The 21,303-nt window shown below is 57.0% G+C and overlaps 1 protein-coding gene across 1 annotated transcript; it reads left to right on the top strand.

Annotated features, from left to right (window-relative positions):
* The first annotated feature begins 736 nt into the window (after positions 1-736).
* LOC135288345 (putative PIP5K1A and PSMD4-like protein) lies at positions 737-20,789 on the top strand. The gene is made up of 25 exons (XM_064401700.1): positions 737-826; positions 2,775-2,809; positions 3,231-3,305; positions 4,398-4,528; positions 4,608-4,725; positions 5,560-5,712; positions 6,537-6,836; positions 7,826-8,046; positions 8,427-8,510; positions 8,664-8,712; positions 9,160-9,244; positions 9,754-9,903; positions 10,591-10,714; positions 11,790-11,849; positions 12,293-12,356; positions 15,223-15,260; positions 16,198-16,338; positions 17,146-17,260; positions 17,721-17,807; positions 18,167-18,235; positions 18,523-18,738; positions 19,129-19,237; positions 19,964-20,095; positions 20,178-20,245; positions 20,613-20,789. The coding sequence occupies exons 1-25, from the start codon at positions 769-771 to the stop codon at positions 20,787-20,789; spliced, it is 2,859 nt and encodes a 952-aa protein (XP_064257770.1). The 5' UTR covers positions 737-768.
* Positions 20,790-21,303: the final 514 nt, after the last annotated feature.

Here is a 21,303-nt window from a genome sequence, read left to right as displayed (position 1 = left end):
CGGGAACGGCGGGTGACGTCACCGGGAGTGACGTCATGGGGTGGGCGCGAGGAGTTGCGCGTGCTCTGTGACGTCACTGGGCGCGTGTGAGCACTCTGTGACGTCACAGAGTGTCAGGGCGAGTTGCGCCTCTGTGACGTCACATAGTAGCGGCATCCATTCATAAGACAGCAGTGTGACGTCACAGTACCGGCATGTGTTTGCGTGCTGTGTGACGTCACAGGAGAGAACGCGTGTGCTCCCATGACGTCACTGACTGGGGTGTGGTGCATGAGGATGACGTCATTTAATGGTGCGCTCAGTGTGACGTCACCCCGCCCCGCCCGTCACGTGACACCCGCGGCCGAATGCGCTCGTGGGAGGCGGGGCCGCTGCTCGGACTGCGCATGCGCCGTGCGGGCCCGCCCGCGTGGCCCCCGCTGCCCCCATCGCCCGCGGCCGCGTGGGGCGCGCCGGGAGGGGCGGGGCCGCGCGCGGGAAGGGCGTGGTTTACCACAGAGCGGGGCGTGGCCACGCGTGATTGGTGGCGCTACGCATGGCGGGGGCGTGGTTTAGCCATGAGGGGGCGGGGCAGATGGGGAAGAGGCGTGGCTTAACTGAGAGAGGGTGGAGCCGTGTAGAGAAGAGGCGGGGCTAAACATCGAGTGGGCGTGTCTTTGCCCACATACGGAGTGTTAATTAGCGCTAGGGGCGTGGCTTACCCCGGCGGGGGCGGGGCCGGGCGCGGCGGGCGGGGGCGGGCTGGGGGGGCGCAGCGCGCGCTCCAAGATGGCGGCGGCGGGGCCCGAGTCCGGCGGCAGCAGCGGCAGCAGCGGCGGCCTGGGCGGTACCGGCCGGGAGCGGGCCCGGGACGGGGCTGGGGCCGAGGGAGCGGCCTGCGGGGCCCGGGGGCCGTGAGGGGCTGGGCGGGGAGCGCGGGGGTGAGGGGGCTCTGAGGGCGTGAGGGGAGCGGGGCGGTCTTGGGGCTTGTGAGGGCGATTATGGGGGGGATTATGGGGGTTGTGAGGGAGATTTGGGGGTTATGAGGGGAATTATGGGGGTTGTGAGGGGTTTTTGGAGGTTGTGAGGGGAATTATGGGGGTTATGAGGGATTTTTGGGGGTTATGAGGGGAATTATGGGGGTTGTGAGGGGTTTTTGGGGGTTATGAGGGGTTTTTGGGGGTTGTGAGGGAGATTTGGGGGTTATGAGGGGTTTTGGGGGGACTATGAGGGGGTTTTGGGGGTTTGTCAGGAGGTTTTGGGGGTTATGAGGGGAATTACAGGGGGCCTATGAGGGGGATTTTGGGGGTTATGAGGGCGATTATTGGGTTATGAGGGGTTTTTGGGGGTTATGAGGGGCATTATGGGGGTTGTGAGGGAGATTTGGGGGTTATGAGGGGTTTTTGGGGGTTATGAGGGGGATTATTGGGTTATGAGGGGTTTTTGGGGGACTGTGAGGGGGTTTTGGGGGTTATGAGGGGATATTTGGGGGACTATGAGAAGGATTATGGGGATTTATAAGGGGGATTATGGGGTTTATGAGGAGGATTTGGGGGCGTTCTGGGGGGTCTGGGGGGCGTGAGGGGCTGAGGGGAATGGGGGGGATCTTGGAGGGTTACCTGGGGGATTTTGGGTGGGTTTTGAGGGTTTTCTTTGGGGGTTATGAGGGGTTTTTTGGGGGTTTATGAAGGGGGTTTCGGTGTTATGCGGGTTTATTTGGGGGTTATGAGGGGGTTTTGGGGCCGTGAGGGGGCTCTGAGGGGTCTCAGGGGTAAGGGGATTTTTTTGGGGGGGGTCTTTGGAGGTTTGGGGCTGGGAGACTGAGGGGGGTTTTGGGGGGGTTCCTTTGGGGTGTCGAACTCTGGGGCTGAGGGGGATATTGGGGGTCTTTATGGGGTGGTGGGACTCCTTTGGGGAGGGGGATTTGGAGCTTCCTGAGGGAATTTTGGGGGGATTTGGAGCTTCCTGAGGGAATTTTGGGGCATTTGGGGCTTCCTGGGGGTGTCTGAGGTGCCATGGGGGGAGTCCCGACCCAACTTTTCCCTGGAAAATCCAAATCCCGAGCTTCCCTTTCCCTGCGAAACCCCTGGGAACGCACGGGGGGGGCACCTGAGAGGCCCGAAATTCCCCAAAAAATAATAAAAAGCAAAAGAAGCGGGAGCGGGGAGGGAGAAGTGTGTGGGTGCCAGGGAAACCCGACTCCCGTTCCCGTCCGGTGACTCACGGGGGCGGGAGCGGCTCCGGGATCCCGGAATCCCAGAAAGATCCCAAAACCAGCACGGGGATTGTCTGCTCAGCGGGGATGGGGCCAGGGAAAGGGCTGGAAAAGCGGGAACGCGCCGCCTCCCGGGCTCTTTCTGGGATAAAAACCCCAAGTTTTGGCTTTCGGAGCCGGCGTTTGCGCTTTTCCCAGCTTTTTCTCGGCCTGGCAGAACTGCTGGGAGAATCCAGCCCTTTATCCTGCTTTTTTTCAGCTCCAAATCGCCTTTTCCACCTGGAATTTTGGGCTCGGGTCCGTGAGGATTCCAGCTGGGAAGGAGTTCCTTGCTGCTCGCTTTTCCCTGGAAGGATTTAAGGGCTGATTCCTGATTTTCTGACTCTTTATCCATGTTTTTGTTTTGGAATTTGGAGCCAGAAACCCCGGGCGAGCAGCGTGTGTGGGTGGGATAATTCAGTTTTTTGTTTTTGTAGGATTTTCCCCTGTTTTCGTGGGATTTTTCCTCTTTTCCTGGGGTTTTGCCCTGCTTTCCTGGGATTGATCCTCTCTGAGCGTGGCTTTTCCTTTCTTTTGGCAGGATCCAACACCTTCAAAAAGTCCCTGACTCCTGAGGTGAGTTCCAGGCTGGAAAAATCCCAAATTTCAGCTTTTCCTGCTCCTTTTTCTCCTTCTCCTGCTCTTCTTCCAAGCCTGCCTTGACCCTGAGCAGCTCCTCCCGTGGGAATTTTGGGAATTTACACTTCCCAAGGGAATTCCTGCTCCAAACCCCAAATCTATCCTGGCACCACCCCCAAAATCCCTGGAAGAATTCAATTTAACAACTCCTGGATGAATCCTGGGGTCCTTGGGCCGGGAATCACCGGACTGGGATTTGCACCTTTCCCAAAATTCCTCCTAGAACATTGGAATTTCCACGGGAAAAACCCGGCCCAGCTTTCCATGGATTCCAGGTGGTTTTGGGTGGGAAAAATCCTATAAAAAAATTGGATTTTCCAATTTTTTTCTTCTCTTCCCCTATTTTTTATTTCCCAAGATGCCGGGAGGATCCCAAACCATCAGGAAAGGCCACAGAGGAGTGGATTCCACAGGAGAAACCACCTACAAAAAGGTAAATTCCCACTTTTTGTTCTCCTTTCCCGAGGAATTCTGCCTGGGATCGCAGTGGGAACGGGAGGAGATCCATGGAAATGAAGGAAAAAGGGAATTTTTGGGGGGGCTTTTTTTCCCATTTTAATTCTCATGCAATTCCCATTCCCGCTGAATTTCTATTCCCGCTGAATTCTTGCAATTTCCATTTCTATTGGCTCCTACCTGTTCCCATTGAATCTCTCCCATTCCCACTGAGTTCCCAAGGGAGCTCCCATTACCTTTCCCACCAAATCCCCCCTTCCCACTGTGCTCCAGCCACTCCCAGCCCCATTCCTGGCTGGAATTCCCATTCCCTCTGTAACCCCCGTTCCCAGCTATAATTCCCATTCCCAGCTGTAACTGCCATTCCCATTCCCCCATAACCCCCGTTACCGTTCCCAGTCCCCCATAACCCGTCCCATCCCCTCTGTAATCCCCATTCCCCCGTAACCCCGTTCCCTCTGCAATCCCTGTTCCCCCATGACCCATCCCATCCCGTGTCCCAGACCCTGTCCTGTCCCTGCTGTTCCCGTTCCTGTTCCCCCGTGTCCCAGACCCCATCCCGTCCCTGCTGTCCCTGGTCCCCCATGACCCATGCCCTCGGTCCCAGGCCCTGTCCCGTCCCCACTGTCCCCTTTCCCCCATGACCCGTGTCCCAGACCCCGTCCCATCTCTGCTGTTCCCATTCCCGTTCCCCCGTGTCCCGTGTCCCATTCGCCCCTGTCCCTGTGTCCCGTGTCCCAGCCCCTGTCCTGTCCCCACTGTCCCCGTCCCCCTGACCCGTGTCCCGTGTCCCAGACCCTCTCCCCACTGTTCCCATTCCCCCCTGACCCGTGTCCCGTGTCCCAGCCCCTGTCCCTGTCCCCGTCCCCCTGACCCGTGTCCCAGACCCTGTCCCTGTCCCCGTGCCCCCCTGACCCGTGTCCCGTGTCCCAGCCCCTGTCCCCGTGCCCCCGTGACCCGTGTCCCATGTCCCAGCCCCTGTCCCCACTGTCCCGTGCCCCCCTGACCCGTGTCCCAGCCCCTGTCCCCACTGTTCCCATTCCCCCCTGACCCGTGTCCCGTGTCCCAGACCACGTCGTCGGCGCTGAAGGGCGCCATCCAGCTGGGCATCACGCACACCGTGGGCAGCCTGAGCACCAAGCCCGAGCGCGACGTGCTCATGCAGGACTTCTACGTGGTGGAGAGCATCTTCTTCCCCAGGTCAGCGCTCCCCGTGCCCTCCGGGGGCCGCGTTCCCGGGTAGCCCGGTCCCATTCCGGAACGTTCCGTGTCCCCGCAGCGAGGGCAGCAACCTGACCCCCGCCCACCACTACAACGACTTCCGCTTCAAGACCTACGCGCCCGTGGCCTTCCGCTACTTCCGGGAGCTCTTCGGGATCCGCCCCGACGACTACCTGGTCAGCTGGGAGCCTCTCCTTCCCTTGCCTTTGCCTTCCCTGGAATGCCCTGGAATTCCCTTTGCCTTCCCTGGAATGCCCTGCAATTCCCTTTGCCTTCCCTGAACTCCCTGGAATTCCCTTTCCTTTCTCTGGAGTTCCCTTTCCTTTGCCTGGACTTCCCTTTTTCCCTTTTCCTTTTTGCTTTTCTCCTTTCTCTTTTCCCCTTTCCCTATTCCTTGCCTGGAATTCCCTGGAATTCCCTTTTTTCTCCCTTCCCTGGAATTTCCTTTTCCCTTTTCCCTTTCCCTTTTCCTTTTCCCTTTTCCTTTTCCTTTTCCTTTTCCTTTCCCTTTCCCTTTCCCTTTTCCTTTTCCCTTTTCCTTTTCCTTTTCCTTTTCCTTTTCCTTTTCCTTTTCCCTTTTCCTTTTCCCTTTCCTTTTCCTTTTTCCTTTTCCTTTTTCCTTTTCCCTTTTCCCTTTTCCCTTTTCCTTTTTCCCTTTTCCTTTTCCCTTTTCCTTTTCCCTTTTCCCTTTTCCTTTTCCTTGCCTGAAATTCCCTGAAGTTCTCTTTTCCCTTTCCTTTTCATGTTTTTCCTTCCCTGGTCTTCCCTTTTTCCTTGGCAATCCCCAATCCCCAATCCCAGTCCCAGCTGTCCCCAGTCCCCATTCCCAGTCCCAGCTGTCCCCAATCCCCATTCCCAATCCCATTCCCAATCCTAGTCCCAGCTGTCCCCAATCCCATTCCCAGCAGTCCCCAATCCCATTCCCAATCCTAGTCCCAGCTGTCCCCAATCCCAGTCCCAGCAGTCCCCAGCTGTCCCCGTTCCCAGTCCCACGTGTCCGTGTCCCGCAGTACTCGCTGTGCAGCGAGCCCCTGATCGAGCTCTCCAACTCGGGCGCCAGCGGCTCGCTCTTCTACGTGTCCAGCGACGACGAGTTCATCATCAAAACCGTGCAGCACAAGGAGGCCGAGTTCCTGCAGAAGCTCCTGCCCGGCTACTACATGGTGAGAGCGCCGGGATCCCGGCGATTCCTGGGAATTCCGGCCCGGGAAATCCCGGCGGAGAGCCCTCCCCTGGCTGTGAGCCCTTCCCAAGCCCTGAACGCCATGGAAAACACCAGAAATCCATGGAGAACCCCAACAATCCAAACAAACCCCCAAGCCAGGGGGATTTGGATGTTCTTCCCATGTTGTATCTGCAATTTTGAATCGTTTCCAACTCCAAAACCCCAAAAATCCATGGGAATCCCCAGAGCCAGAGGGATTTGATGCTCTTTCCACGTTTTCCCTGCGAATTTGATGCATTCCCAACCCCAAAATCCCAAAAATCAATGGAAAAGCCCCTACAATCCATACCAAACCCCCAAACCAGAGGGATTTGATGCTCTTCCTGCATTTCATGTGCGATTTTGATGCATCCCCAACCCCAAAACCCTCAAACCAGAGATATTTGATGCTCTTCCCACATTTCATTTACAATTTTGATGCATCCCCATCCCTAGAACCCTAAAAATCCATTTAAAAACCCCAAAATCCATACCAAACCCCCAAACCAGGGGGATTTGATATTGTTCCCACATTTTCCCTGCGATTTTGATGCATCCTCAACCCCAAAACCCAAAAAATCCATGGGAAACCCCAGAACCAGAGGGATCTGATGCTCTTCCCGCATTTTATGTGCGATTTTGATGCATCCCCAACCCCAAAAGCCCCAAACCAGAGGGATTTGACACATTTCATTTCCAATTTCGACTCACCCCCCTACCCAACCCCCCCGTAACCCCCCCAGACCCCCGTGCCTGTACCAAACCCCCCTTCCTTCCCCCCAGAACCTGAACCAGAACCCGCGGACGCTGCTGCCCAAGTTCTACGGGCTGTACTGCGTGCAGGCGGGCGGCAAGAACATCCGCATCGTGGTGATGAACAACCTGCTGCCGCGCTCCGTGCGCATGCACCTCAAGTACGACCTCAAGGGCTCCACCTACAAGCGCCGCGCCTCGCCCAAGGAGCGCGACAAGGCCTTCCCCACCTTCAAGGACCTGGACTTCATGCAGGACCTGCCCGACGGGCTCTTCCTGGACTCGGACATGTACAACGCCCTGTGCAAGACGCTGCAGAGGGACTGCCTGGTCAGCCTCGGGGGGTTTGGGGTTTTTTTCTGTTTTTTTGGTGGGAAGTTGGGGGTGGTTTGTGGTTTTTTCTGTTTTTTTTGGGGAAATCGGGGGTGTGGAAAAAGAATTCTATGCTTTTTGCTGGTTTTTGGGGGGAATCAGGAGTGTTCTGCACTTTTTCCTGGCTTTTTGGTAGAAATCAGGGGTGTTCTGTGCTTCTTCCTGGTTTTTGGTGGAAAGTCAGGAGTGTTCTGTGCTTTTTCCTGGTTTTTTGGTAGAAATCAGGGGTGTTCTGTGCTTCTTCCCGGTTTTTGGGGGAAAGTCAGGAGTGTTCTGTGCTTTTTCCTGTTTTTTTGGTAGAAATCAGGAGTGTTCTGTGCTTTTTGCTGTTTTTTGGGGGGAATCAGATGTGTTCTCTGGTTTTTCCTGTTTTTTTGGGGGAAATCAGGGGTGCTCTATGCTTTTTCCTGTTTTTTGGGGGGAAGTCGAGGGCGTTCTGTGCTTTTCTTCTGGGTTTTTTTTGAAAATCAGGGGTGTTCTGGCCTTTGAGGGTAAAATTGGGGTTGTTCTGTGCATTTTCCTGTATTTGGGGGGGAAATCAGGGGTGTTCTGGCCTTTGAGGGTAAAATTGGGGTTGTTCTGTGCATTTTCCTATATTTGGGGGGGAAATCAGGGGTGTTCTGTGTTTTTCATGGGTTTTTGGTGGGAAAACTGAGGGTGTTTTGTGTTTTTTCCTGTTTTTGAGGAAAATTGGTGGTGCTCTGCCTTTTTTCCTGTTTTTTGGGGGAAAATTTGTGCTGTTCTGTGCTTTTTCATGGGTTTTGGGGGAAATCAGGGGTGTTCTGTGCTTTTTCCTGTTTTTTGTGGGGAAGTTTGTGCTGCCTGTTCCTCCCTTCCCCGTGTTCCCGGGGCTCTCTACAGAACATTTTTCTGTGAATCCCAAACCCCGTTCCTGCCCGTTTCCAGCGGGGTGCCGCTCCCCAACTCCCGTTTCTTGCCCCGGGCAGGTGCTGCAGAGTTTCAAGATCATGGACTACAGCCTGCTGGTGGCCATCCACAGCCTGGACCAGGCGCAGCGCGAGCGCGCGGCCGCCGGCGGCCCCGGGGAGCGCGAGCGCGACGGCGACGGGCGCGGGCGGCCCGCGGCACAGCGAGCGCTCTACTCCACGGCCATGGAGTCCATCCAGGGGGAGGCGCGCAGAGGGGGCACCATCGAGACTGACGACCAGTGAGATGGGCTGGGGACCACTGGGAGTCACTGGGATTGGCTGGGAATCGCTGGGGTTTACTGGGATCCATTCCCAATCCCATTCCCCATTCCCTGACCCCATTCCCTGCTCCCTTTCCCAATCCCATTCCCATTCCCTGACCCTGTTCCCTGCTCCCTTTCCCAATCCCATTCCCATTCCCTGACGCCATTCCCTGCTCCCTTTCCCATTCCCTGACCCCATTCCCTGCTCCCTTTCCCAATCCCAATCCCATTCCCATTCCCTGACCCCATTCCCTGCTCCCTTTCCCAATCCCATTCCCATTCCCTGACCCCGTTCCCTGCTCCCTTTCCCAATCCCATTCCCATTCCCTGACCCCGTTCCCTGCTCCCTTTCCCAGGATGGGCGGAATTCCCGCCCGGAATTCCCGGGGGGAGCGGCTGCTGCTCTACATTGGCATCATCGATGTCCTGCAGTCCTACAGGTCAGTCATCAATTACCAATTAACCACCCGTTAATTAACCCACGTTTCCTGAGCCTTGGGATCCTCCCGGATCAGGAGTGTCCGCCATGGGCTTCAAACCCTGGGAATTCCATGGGAATTCCTGGGAATTTCTGCTCCATTCCCTCCCCGCAGGTTCGTGAAGAAGCTCGAGCACTCCTGGAAGGCCCTGGTGCATGATGGGGTGAGTGGGAAATGGGAATTTCTGTGCAGAAAGTGGGAATTTCTGTGGAAAAAGTGAGAATTTCTGTGAAAAAAATGGGAATTTCTGTGGAAAAAGTGGGAATTTTTATGGAAAAATGGGAATTTCTATGGAAAAGGTGGGGATTTTTATGGAAAAATGGGAATTTTTATGGAAAAGGTGTGGATTTTTATGGAAAAGCAGAATTTTTTGAGGGGAAAATGGCCCTTTCTTATGGAAACCCCCCAGTTTTAAAGTAAAATCCCCAGCTTTTAAGGGAACTCCCCACATCTTAAGATTTTCCCCCTGAATTCCTGCGATTTCCACCCAAATTCCTGGGGATTCATTCCCAAAACCCTGGAATTTCCCCCCAGATTCCTCCCCAAGGCCCTCAGAGCTCCCCCTGCCTGCCCAGAATTCCCAAATCCGGGGTTTATTCCCGTTTTTCAGGACACGGTGTCCGTGCACCGGCCCAGCTTCTACGCCGAGCGCTTCCAACGCTTCATGTGCCACACGGTGTTCCGCAGGATCCCACGTGAGTGCCCCAGCTCCCGCTGCAATTCCACATTCCCTCTGCAGCTCCCACATCTCGGCCCTGCTCCCCTTCTTCCTGGATTTTTTCCAGCTTTTCTCCATCTCTGTCCCGAAAAAAAGCTGGAAAAGTTATTTTTTAATGGGTTTTCCCCCCTTTTTTGGGTTTTCCTGCTTTTTTATAGCTTTTTCCTATTTTTTGTTTCAGATTGTTTTTCCTTTTCCTGACATAAAAATTCCTTGAAAAAATTGGAAAAGCCCTTTTTTTTAGGGATTTTTCCCCCGCTTTTCCAACCTTTTCCTTCTGCTGCTTCTCTTTCCCTAAAACCCTCCCTGAAACAAAACCTCCCTGAAAAAAACCTCCCTGAAGCAAAACCTCCCTGAAGCAAAACCTCCCTGAAGCCTGCTTCGTTTCCCCGGGGCCATAAATCCCTGAGTGTTTCTCCCCTTTCCCTGCCCCAGCCCCCGGGATCCCGGGCAAGGCCGGTTTTTCACGGCGTTTCCCTTTGGCAGTGAAGCCCTCCCCGTCCAAGAAGAGCCGCGGCGGCGGCGCCGTGCCCCGGAGGAGCTGCCAGGGCGGGATCCCCCTCCCCATCCCCAGCCAGCTCCCGGCCGGGGGCGACGCCCGCGCCGCGCCGGGCCCCGAGCCGGACCCCGAGCAAGGTGGGCACGGGCAGTTCGTCCCAAAATCCCCTCTGTGTCCCCAAAAATCCCTGGTTTCGTCCCACAGAATCCACGTTTTACCCCAAAAATCCCAACCCCGTTCCCACTTTTCTGACCCCAGTCCTGATCCTGTTGCAGGTTTCTGTCCCCACTCCCAGGTTCCTGATCCCGTTCCCAGTTTCCCAATCCCATTCCCAGGTTCCTGACCCCGCTCCCGTTGCAGGCTCCTGATCCCATTTCCAGGTTCCCATTCCCAGTTCCCTGACCCCATTCCCGTTGCAGGTTCCCAATCCCATTCCCAGGTTCCCAATCCCATTCCCAGTTCCCTGACCCCGTTCCCAATCCCATTCCCAGTTTCCCATTCCCAGTTCCCTGACCCCGCTCCGTTCCCGTTGCAGGCTCCCTATCCCACTCCTGATCCCATTCCCAGTTTCCCAATCCCATTCCCAGTTCCCTGACCCTATTCCCAGTCTGACCCCGCTCTGTTCCCGTTGCAGGCTCCCTATCCCATTCCTGATCCCGTTCCCAATCCCGTTCCCAGTTCCCTGACCCCATTCCCAGTCTGACCCCGCTCTGTTCCCGTTGCAGGCTCCCTATCCCACTCCTGATCCCATTCCCATTTCCCCAATCCCATTCCCAGTTCCCTGACCCCATTCCCAGTCTGACCCCGCTCCGTTCCCGTTGCAGGCTCCCGGCCGGATCTGCTCCCGCGCTCGGTGCCGGAGGCCGGCGGAGCCGCGGTGGCCCCGGCCCTGTCCCCGTCCCCCTCCAGCCCCTCCCTGGGCAGCGCCGGCGCCTCCCCCCCCAGCAGGTGGGGGTCGGGAAAGGGGGTTTGGGATGAGGGAAAGGGGGTTTGGGATGAGTGAAAGGGGGTTTGGGATCAGGGAAAGGCAGCTGGGATTGGGAAAAGGGGGTTTGGGGATTTGGAAAAGGGGGTTTGGGATAGGAAAAGGGGGTTTGGGATTGGGAAAAGGGGGTTGGGGTTGGGAAAAGGGGTTTGGGATCAATCCCAAGGGGTTTAGGATCAGGGGAAGGGGTCTGGGACCCTTCCTGAGGTTTTTGGGATCATTCCCAAGGATTCTAGACTTGTTCCCAAAGCACTGGGAGCTCTGCCCTGCTCCAGCCCCTCTTGAGGAGGTTTCCCTGGAATGCCCCTGTGGAAAACGGGGAGTTCCCACGGCTGATCCCAAATCCATCCCCGTGGCTGATCCCAAATCCTGTGGCCGATCCCGGATCCTATGGCCGATCCCAAATCCCCGTGGCTGATCCCAAACCCCAGTGGCTGATCCCAAATCCTGTGGCCAATCCCGGATCCTATGGCCGATCCCAAATCCCCGTGGCCGATCCCAAACTCCTGTGGCTGATCCTGGATCCCGTGGCTGATCCCAAAGCCCTGTGGCTGATCCTGGATCCCAAACCCCCGTGGCCGATCCCAAATCCCCGTGGCTGATCCTGGATCCCGTGGCTGATCCCAAAGCCCTGTGGCTGACCCCAAACCCCTGTGGCCGATCCCGGATCCCAAACCCCCGTGGCCGATCCCGGATCCCATGGCTGATCCCAAACCCCTGTGGCTGATCCTGGATCCCAAACCCCCGTGGCCGATCCCAAACCCCCGTGGCCGATCCCAAACCCCCGTGGCCGATCCCAAACCCCCGTGGCTGATCCCAAACCCCCGTGGCTGATCCTGGATCCCAAACCCCCGTGGCCGATCCCTGATCCCAAACCCCCGTGGCCGATCCCAAACCCCCGTGGCCGATCCCAAACCCCCGTGGCCGATCCCAAACCCCTGTGGCCGATCCCGGATCCCAAACCCCCGTGGCCGATCCCAAACCCCTGTGGCTGATCCCTGATCCCAAACCCCCGTGGCCGACCCCGCTGTTCCGCAGGTCCGTGGGGGTGGAGGTGCACCCGGGCCCCGGCGCGGCTCCCGCGGCCGCCCTGCCCAGGTGAGCCCCTGGGGCTTTGTGGGATCTCCCCGGGAATCCGGGGCGCGCTGCTCCCCCAGATTCCGGGCTTTTGGGAAATTCCCGGGTCCGGGTGTCCCCGCCTCTCCTGCTCTGGGCTTCCCAGGGAATGTTCTCTCCATCCACAAATCCCGTGGAATTCCCGGGAGGAATTAACCTGGAGTGTTCTCTCCATCCACGGGAACTTCATCTGGAATTCCCGGGGATCCGCTTCATCCGTGAATTCCGTGGAATTTTCATGGAATTTTCTCCCTGTGCCTGTTTCCCGTGGGAAAACCCAGATTTTCCAATGCTCTTCAGGTGGTTTTCCCAGGGTTTCCTGGGGATTCCATGGGAACAGCAGAGGCTTGGGATTTAGGGCTGGGTTTTGTTGGATTTCCCCCCAAAATTCCCCCAAATTCCCGTTTCTCCCGTTGTTTTTCCAGCGGATCCCCCGGCCCCTCCCTGGCCCTGGAGCTGGAGGAGCTGCAGGAGACCGAGATCAGCTTTGTGAGTGTTTTCCATGGAAAAAACCTGGGAATTCCCAGGGACTGGGGGTGTTGGATCCCTGAATGTCCCAGGAATGCAGCGGGATCAGCTCTCCCCTTGTTCCCGGGGCTTTGGGCAGCCCAAAATCCCTGGAATTGCCCAAAAAGGAGGGAAACCCCTCATTCCAGAGGGTCTGGAGTGTCCCAAATCCCACCCGGAGCATTCCCAGATTTCCCATCTTTAATCCCAACAGGATCTGGGGAAAATTCCTGCCCAAATTCCGGGAATTCTGTTTAAAAATGAGGAAAATTCCTTATTCCCGAGTGTCTGCAATGAGCCTGGAATGTCCCAAATGCCCCAAAATCCCTGGAATTTGGGAAAAAGGAGGGAAACCCCTCATTCCAGAGGGTCTGGAGTGTCCCAAATCCCACCCAGAGCATTCCCAGATTCCCCCTCCTTCCCCAGGGCTGGGAATTTCGGGATAAGCCCCAGGCATTCCCAGTTTCCCTCATTCCCAGTTCTTCTCTTCCAGTGAACGCCTCGGAATTCCGGCTGGGGCAGCCCCGGGAATGTCCTCGGGATTCCCCTGGAATTCTCCTGGGAAAGCCCAGCAGGAGCGGGATGGAAACCTCGGGAGCAGGGAGCTGGAATTCCCAGGGATTCCCGGATTTTGGGATGGAAACACGGGAGAGATTTCCTGGAAAATTCCCAGCGGGAATCGGAGCCGCGCCGGTTTTTTGGTGGAATTTTTTGGGGGGGAGTTTTGGATTTTTATCCCGATTTTTTTTTTTTATTTCCGTAGGATCCCATCCCGGTTTTCAGCCCTGTGGGAATTGTTGGGATTGTTAATTATTAATTTTTAATTTTTATTCAAAAATCAGGATTTGCTCCGGGTTTTCCACGGGAAATCCCCTGGAAAATTGGGAAAAAAGGAGGAGAAATCATGGAGAAGCTCTGGCTCCTCCTCCCTCTTCCCAGCAGGAATTTTGGGAAGCTTTTCCCACAATCTGGGAGGAATTTTTGGGATTTTTGGATTTTTTGGGGAATTTTGGGGATTTTTTTGGGAATTTTGGGGATTTTTGGGGAGTTTTGGGGGATTTTTGGAATCCGAGCCCATCCCGGGATTTCCCCCAGATTTTTTAAGGATTTCTCAGCTCAAATCCCACTTTTCCAATCCTCAAATCCCATTTTTTAACACCTCTGACAATCCCACAAAATTCCCTCAGCACATTTTGGGATGGGATTAAAAAACCCCAAACCCAGAACGAGGAATTTCCCACCTGGATCCATCCCAAAAATCCCAAAATTCCCAAACTCCCAGAGCAGCCCCCGGGCTGGGGCTGATTTTTGCTCCATCCCGGATTTTTTTATGGAAAAATCTCCTTTTTTTCCCCAATTCCCACTTGGAACGATCCCATTTTTTATACAAAACCTGGAATTTTTGTGCCGATCCCCCCAGATGTGGAGCAGGGAGGGAATTCCTCCCCAGGCTCTTCCCTTTCCCAGGTTTTTTTTAGGGAAATCTGATTTTTCCTGCCCCAAATTCCCAGATTTCCCCTCGGAACGGCCTTGCCTGCAGGGAATTTGGGGACAATTCCCTGGATTTCCCCTTTTCCTTGGAATGTTTGTCTATATTAGACAAAATCCCTCCAGTCCCCTTTTATTCCCATTTTTTATCGGATCAGGAGGGGAAATTTCCCCAATTTTTCCCCATTTTTTCCCAATTTTTCCCCATTTTTTCCTATTTTTCCCCAATTTTTCCCACTTTTTTCCAATTTTTCCCAATTTTTTCCCCAATTTTCCCAATTTTTTCCAATTTTTCCCACTGTTTTTCCCAATTCCCCCCCCAGAATGGAATATTTATGAATATTTAAATATTTTTTGGGATAATTCCCCTTTTTCCCGGGAATTCTCCCCATCCAGAGGCTGGGGGGGGGGGGAAGGGTGGGGTTGGAATTTTTGGGATTGGGGTTTTTTTTGGATTTTCCTGTTCCAAAGGGGGAAATTTGGGAATTGTGGGGGGAATTTTCCAGGAGAAAAAGAGGATTTGGCTCCTCCCAGGATGGGAACGGAATTCGTGGAATTCTCCTGGACCTGGAATGGAATTCCCTGGACTGGGCAGGAATTCCTGGAATTTTCGTGGACTTGGAATGGACATTTCCCAGATGTGGGATGGAATTTCCTGGACTTGGGACAGAATTTCCCGGATTTGGGATGGAATTTCCTGGACTTGAGATGGAATTTCCCAGATTTGGGACGGAATTTCCCGAATTTGTGATGGAATTTCTTGGATTTGGGACGGAATCCGTGGAATCCTCCTGGACTGGGACAGAATTCCTGGAATCCCCTGGACTTGGGCCGGGCTTTTCCTGGGTGTGGGGATGGAATCCGCGGGATCCCCCGGGAGTTTTCCGGGACTTTCCCCGGAATTTTCCCGGATTCGGGGATGGATTTCCCGGAATTTTCCCGGAATTTCCCCGGAATTTGGGATGGAATTTTTCCTGGATTGGGAATGGAATTCCTGGAATCGCCGTGTCCAGCCTGGAATTGCTGTCACCGGTGTCCCCAGGCGGGGCGAGCGGGAGGGCCAGCTCTGCCGGGGACCCTGGGGACATTTGGGGACACCCCTGGGTGGCACTGAGGGACAGGAGACGCCCCGGGCTGTTCTTGGGGCCCTTGGGGACAGTCCGGGCCCTTGGGGACAGTCCCGGCCCTTGGGGACAGCGGTGTCCCTCTGCCGCCATGGCGCCCCGCCCCGAACTACAACTCCCAGTATGCTCCGCGCCGCACCACGCCTAGACGGCGCGCGCTGATTGGCCGCGGGGCCCGGGCCAATCGGCGGGCGCGTTGTTGGGCGTGGCGGGGAGCAGGCCGGCGGTGAGGGGAGGAAGGAGCCAAGATGGTTCTGGAGAGCACCATGGTGTGGTGAGAGCGCCGGGCAGCCCCCCGGGAACCCCCGGGGAAGCCCTGGGAACCTCCGGGGAACCCTCGGGAACCTCCGGGGAACCCTCGGCGCCCCCCCGGGCAGCCCCCGGCCCGCCCGGCCGCTTCCCCTGAGTCATGGCGGGGGGGGCGGAGCGGGCCGGGCTGAGGGGAGCGGGGAGAGGGGGGACAGGGAGGGACATGGAGGGACAGGGGGGGACATGGGGGATAGGAGGGGACAAAGGGGGGACAGAGAGGGACAGGAAGTGGAGAGGAGGGGACAGGGAGGGACAAGGGGGGGACAGGAGAGGACAGGGAGGGACATGGGGGACAGGGGCTGAGGGGAGAGAGTGGGACAGGGGGGACACAGAGGGGACAGGAGGGAGGTGGATGGACAGGAGGGGACAGGCAGTGATGGGGAGACAGGGCCTGAGGGGACGGGGGGCTGAGGGCACAGGGAGGGGCTGAGGCAGACACAGGGCACATTCCGTGGGATGGGCTTCAACTGTTCCCAAAAAAACCCCGGATTTTGGGGGATGAACATCAGCCATTCCCAAAAAAAGGAGGTTTTTGGGAAATGGATGTCAGGTATTCCCAAAAAAATCAGGTTTTTGTGGGAAAAACCTCTGCGTTCCCATAAAAATGACATTTTAGACCGGAATAAACCTCATTTCCCCCTAAAATAAAGCAGATCTTAGGGAGTTAAACCCCAACAGAGGGAATTTCCCAGGATGCCCCTGCAGCATTCCCAGGGTTTTTTTGGGAATTGCAGTGCGAGTAACAGCGACTCCATACAGAATAAATTTGATTTTCCCCCAAAAAATCCAAACTTAGGCACCTAAACCTCATTTTTCCCCCAAAAAACCCCAACCACCCCCTGAGAGGGAATCTCCCGGGATCCCCCCGAGCCATTCCCGGGTTTTTTTTTTGGGAATTGCAGCGTGGACAACAGCGAGTACATGCGCAACGGGGACTTCCTGCCGACGCGGCTGCAGGCGCAGCAGGACGCCGTCAACATCGTGTGCCACTCCAAAACCCGCAGCAACCCCGAGAACAACGTGGGGCTCATCACCCTGGCCAAGTGCGGGCATTCCCGGGAATCCCGGGATGGGGGCTGGGAATCCCGGGATGGGGGCTGGGAGTGGTGGGGAGCCCCTCGGGAGTGCCTGGGAAGGAGCGCTTGGAAAATGGGAGGGGATCCAAGGATTTTGGGCTCATTGCAGGGGGGAGCTTCAGGAATTCTTGGAGTGGCTCGTTCCCGCTTGGAATGGGGGGGGTCTGGGGATTTTGGGATCGAGGGAGGCGGGGAATTGTTGGGAATATCTGGGAGCTGCTGGTTCCCGCTTGGACTGGGCTGGGAGGGGTTTCGGAGGTGGGGAAATCAGGGAGGAGCTGGGGAGCTCAGGAATTCTTGGAAAAACAGTTGGGAATGGCTCATTCCCACCTGGAGGGATTTGGGGACGGGAGTTTCAGGAATTCCTGGAATGGCTCGTTCCCATGTGGGATGGGAGGGATTTTGGAGGCAGGGAAAGTTGGGAATTCAGGGAGGAGGAGCTGGGAATTGCTGGGAACCAGCTGGGAATGGCTCGTTCCCACTTGGAGCCAGGCTGGTCTGGAATGGGAGGGATTTGGGATTTTGGAGGTGGGAACTTCAGGAATTCCTGGAATCGGAGGGATTTGGGGATTTTGGAGGTGGGGGAATCCGGGAATTGGGGGAATTCCTTCCAGAATGCCAAAGAAATGCCCCGGAGTCGCTGCTGGGGCCGTGAAGTGCTGGCAGCCCCGCAGCCGAGCCTGAATCCCAGCGGGAATTCCTCCCTGAGGGAGTCCCAGGGGGGAATCCCCCCGGATTCCCGGGATTTGCCCCAGAATTCCCGTTTTCCCGCAGTAACTGCGAGGTGCTGACCACGCTGACCCCGGACACCGGGCGCATCCTGTCCAAGCTGCACACGGTGCAGCCCAAGGGCAAAATCACCTTCGGCACCGGCATCCGCGTGGCACACGTGAGTCCCGCCGGCATTCCCGGCAATTCCCGCGCCCCCCAGGGTGCCAGGGCCCGGGGGGGACGCCGGCTCTGCCCGGGGTCCTGGCTGGGGAAATGGGGGTTCCCCTGGGCGTTTGTGGTGAAAATGGTGGGGCGGGTTTTAAAGCAGAGATCCGTGGAAATTTCAGAGAAATCCACGGGAATCCACCGTAAATTCATGGAAATCTATCATAAATCCATGGAAATTTCACAGAAATCCATGGAAATCCCCCATAAATCCATGGAAATTTCATAGAAATCCGTGGAAATCCACCGTAAACCCACGGAAATTTCAAAGAACACCCCCCTGAATCCCGAGATTTTCAGCCCAGCCCTGCTGTGCCCTGCTCAAGCCCCATCCCCTGGAGCAGATCCTGGGATCTGGGGCTGGGGGCTCCCCGTTTTCCCGGGAATGGCCCCAAATCCAGGGTTTTGTGCAGCTGGCACTGAAGCACCGGCAGGGCAAGAACCACAAGATGAGAATCATCGCCTTCGTGGGCAGCCCCGTGCACGACAGCGACAAGGACGTGAGTGCCAGGGCGGGAACGGGGCTGGGATCCCTGCGGGATAACAGCAGGATAACAGTGGGATAACAGCGGGGTCAGAGTTGGAATCACTGTGGGATCAGAGCTGGGATCACAGGATCACTGTGGGATAACAGCGGGATCACTGCGGGAACGGCTCCCAGAAAATCCAGGGGTTATCCCCGGATTCCCCAGGACTGGGGGCATCACAAGCGTGGATCCCTGGGATGGATCCCTTGGGTAGATCCCTGGGATGGATCCCTTGGAGCTGGGCAGCTGATTCAGGATCAAATCCAGAATTTCTGGGCACTGGGCCAGATCCCAGATGCTGCTGATCCCAGGGAATTCCTGCTTCTTCCCAGCTGGTGAAGTTGGCCAAGCGCCTGAAGAAGGAGAAGGTCAATGTGGACATCATCAACTTCGGGGAGGAGGTGAGAACCCTGGGAATTCCCACATCCCACAGGGAATTCTGGGGCCTCTCCCGGCTCCGTGTTGGGGCTGGAAAATCCTGACGGGCGTTTTTGGGAACGAGGTCTGTCCTTGAGGGTTCTCCCTGGATCCCAAACCCTCCCCATGCCCGATTCCCCGCTGGGAACCTGCTGACAGCTGCATTTGGCGTTCCCAGCGCCACAACCCCACAAAACCCCGGCTCCCTCCCCAGCCCCACATTCCCAGCCCCACATTCCCAGCCCCTGAGCGCTGCCCCTGCCCTTCCCAGGAGGCCAACACGGAGAAGCTGACGGCGTTCATCACGGCGCTCAACGGCAAGGACGGCAGCGGCTCGCACCTGGTGACGGTGCCGCCGGGGCCCAGCCTGGCCGACGCCCTCATCAGCTCCCCCATCCTGGCGGGCGAGGGCGGCGCCATGCTGGGCCTGGGCGCCTCCGACTTCGAGTTCGGGGTGGATCCCAGTGCTGACCCCGAGCTGGCTCTGGTAGGGAACCCAGAATCCCCAAAATTACTGAGAATTGGGTGTTTACAGCACCAAAATCCCCAAATATCCAACTCCAAATCCCGTGGGTGAGGGCACCACCATGCTGGGCCTGGGCGCCTCCAGCTTTGAGATTGGGGTGGATCCCAGCGCTGACCCCAAGCTGGCTCTGGTAGGGATCCCAGAATTCCCAGAAATTTGGGCGTTTCCAAAGTTAGAATCCCACAAACCCCAAATCTCCCGACTCCCACAACGCCAACCCCAGAATTCCCAGGAACTGGGCAATTCCCAGCGTCAGAATCCCGTGAAACCCCGAACCCCCCACCCTGAACCCCGAATCCCCGCGCCCCTCGTGCCCGGCTGCCGCGGGCCCCAGCCCCCCGTGGGTTGCAGGCGCTGCGGGTGTCCATGGAGGAGCAGCGGCAGCGGCAGGAGGAGGAGGCGCGCAGGGCGGCCGCCGCCTCGGCTGCCGAGGCCGGGATCGGCGCGGCCGGCGGGGACGGTGAGGGGCTGGGTGGGATTGGGAACGGGATGGATGGGACGGGATTGATGGGATTGGGAACTGGATTGATGGGAACGGGATTGATGGGATTGAGATTGATGGGATGGGAATGGGATGGATAGGATTCGGAATGGGATTGATGGGATTGGGAACGGGATTGATGGAATGGGAATGGGATTGATGGGATTGGGAACGGGATTGCTGGATTGGGATTGATGGGATTGGGAACGGGATGGATGGAATGGGATTTGTGGGGTGGGAATGGGATTGATGAGATTGTTTGTGGGATTGATGGGATTGTTTATGGGATGGATGGAATAGGATTGATGGGAATGGGATTTATGGGAATGGGGATTGATGGGATTGGAATTGATGGTATTGGGAATGGGATTTATGGGACTGGAAGTGAGATGTATGGGATGAGATTGATGGGACTGGAAATGGCATTGATGGAATGGGATTGGTGGAATTTATGGGATTGGGAACAGGATTGATGGAGTGAGATTTATGGGATTGGGAACGGGGAGGACTAAGAAGCAGGATGGGTTCGGGCTGGACATGGGGGATTGACCCTTCCCTGGGAGGGTGGGGACGCCCCATGGATCCCGGGACGCCCCATGGATTATTGGGACACCCCATGGATCCTGGGAACCCCCATGGACCCCGGGACCCCCCATGGACCCCGGGCCCCCCCGTGCATCGCCGACGCCCCTGCCCTGCCCGCAGAGTCGGACGAGGCGCTGCTCAAGATGACCATCGGGCAGCCGGAGTTCGGCCGCGCGGGGCTGCCGGACCTGAGCTCCATGAGCGAGGAGGAGCAGATCGCCTACGCCATGCAGATGTCCCTGCAGGGCGCCGGTGAGAGCCCGGGAGAACCCCGGGAGAACCCGGGAGCTGCTCCCAGGGCTGCCTCCATGGATCTCTGGCGTGGCTTTTGCAGAGTTTGCCCAGGCCGAGGCGGCCGAGGTGGACAGCGGGGCGGCCATGGACACGTCCGAGCCCACCAAGGTGGGGCTGCAGCAATTCCTGCCATTCCCGGCATTCCCAGCTCGTCCCATCAGTCCCATCCCATCAATCTGACCATTCCCATCAATCCCATCCCACCCACAGAACGGGGATGAGATCATCCTCAAGGTTCTTCCACCCCGAACCATTCCAGGACTTTTTGTCTTGTTTTCTTCGGGATTTCAGGGACGATCCCCAATCCCCTGGGATGATCCCAGATTCCCTGGGTTTTCCTGTGGATCTGGATGATCTGGAATCCCCTGGGCCAATCCTGAATCCCCCGGGCTGATCCTGAATCCCCCAGCCCCATCCCCAATCTCTTGGTCTGATCCCAAATCCCCCGGTCCGATCCCGAATCCCGCTCCCGCAGGAGGAGGACGACTACGACGTGATGCAGGACCCCGAGTTCCTGCAGAGCGTCCTGGAGAACCTGCCCGGCGTGGACCCCAACAACGAGGCCATCCGCAACGCCATGGGCTCGCTGGCCTCGCAGGCGGCGCGCGAGCAGCGCGAGCAGCGCGAGCGCAAGGACGAGGACAAGAAATGAAACCCCGGGAACGGCCGGGAGGGACGGAGCCACGCGGGGTCCGCGGGGGCTGCGGGAGCGACAAACGGGATTGCTTGGGAAATAAAGTAATCGCTCGGGAATTGAAATGATTGCTCGGGAGCGGCGGCGGTGGTTGAGGGGATTTCGTGGGAATTTCATGGGAATTCTGGGTATGATTAAAGGAATTTCTTGTGGATTCTGGGGAGAACAAGGGGGAGTCGCTGAGCTGCGTTACTGGGAGCAGGAATTCCCTGGAATTCCCTGGAATTCGGGAATTGGGAATTCCCGGCATCCCCCGGGGGATGTTTACCGTGAGGTTGAAGGGCGGGGCTGGGCGGGTGATTGGCACTACGGCAAACCAATCAGGGAGCGGGAGGAACGGATGTTGTCATTCGGGTGGCCAATAATATAGGAAGGAAGGCGGGGTTAAATGTGATTGGCAGCTCTGCGTACCAATGAGCAGCGAAAATTGGCTTGGCGGGCTTTTGGGCACTCCAGCCAATGGGAGAGCGAG

This window comes from Passer domesticus, chromosome 32, assembly GCF_036417665.1.
Source record: "Passer domesticus isolate bPasDom1 chromosome 32, bPasDom1.hap1, whole genome shotgun sequence".
In the NCBI taxonomy this organism is placed as follows: domain Eukaryota; kingdom Metazoa; phylum Chordata; class Aves; order Passeriformes; family Passeridae; genus Passer; species Passer domesticus.
Note: the sequence above shows the minus strand (reverse complement) of the source record. Positions and strands in the feature narration are given on the sequence as shown.

Bases quoted from the DNA above. Each gene is read 5' to 3' on its own strand.
- LOC135288345 (XM_064401700.1), top strand. From the start codon at position 769: ATGGCGGCGGCGGGGCCCGAGTCCGGCGGCAGCAGCGGCAGCAGCGGC. The intron at 6,837-7,825 runs GTCAGCCTCGGG...TGCCCCGGGCAG, and splicing joins CGCTGCAGAGGGACTGCCTG to GTGCTGCAGAGTTTCAAGAT. The intron at 8,511-8,663 runs GTCAGTCATCAA...CCCTCCCCGCAG, and splicing joins GATGTCCTGCAGTCCTACAG to GTTCGTGAAGAAGCTCGAGC.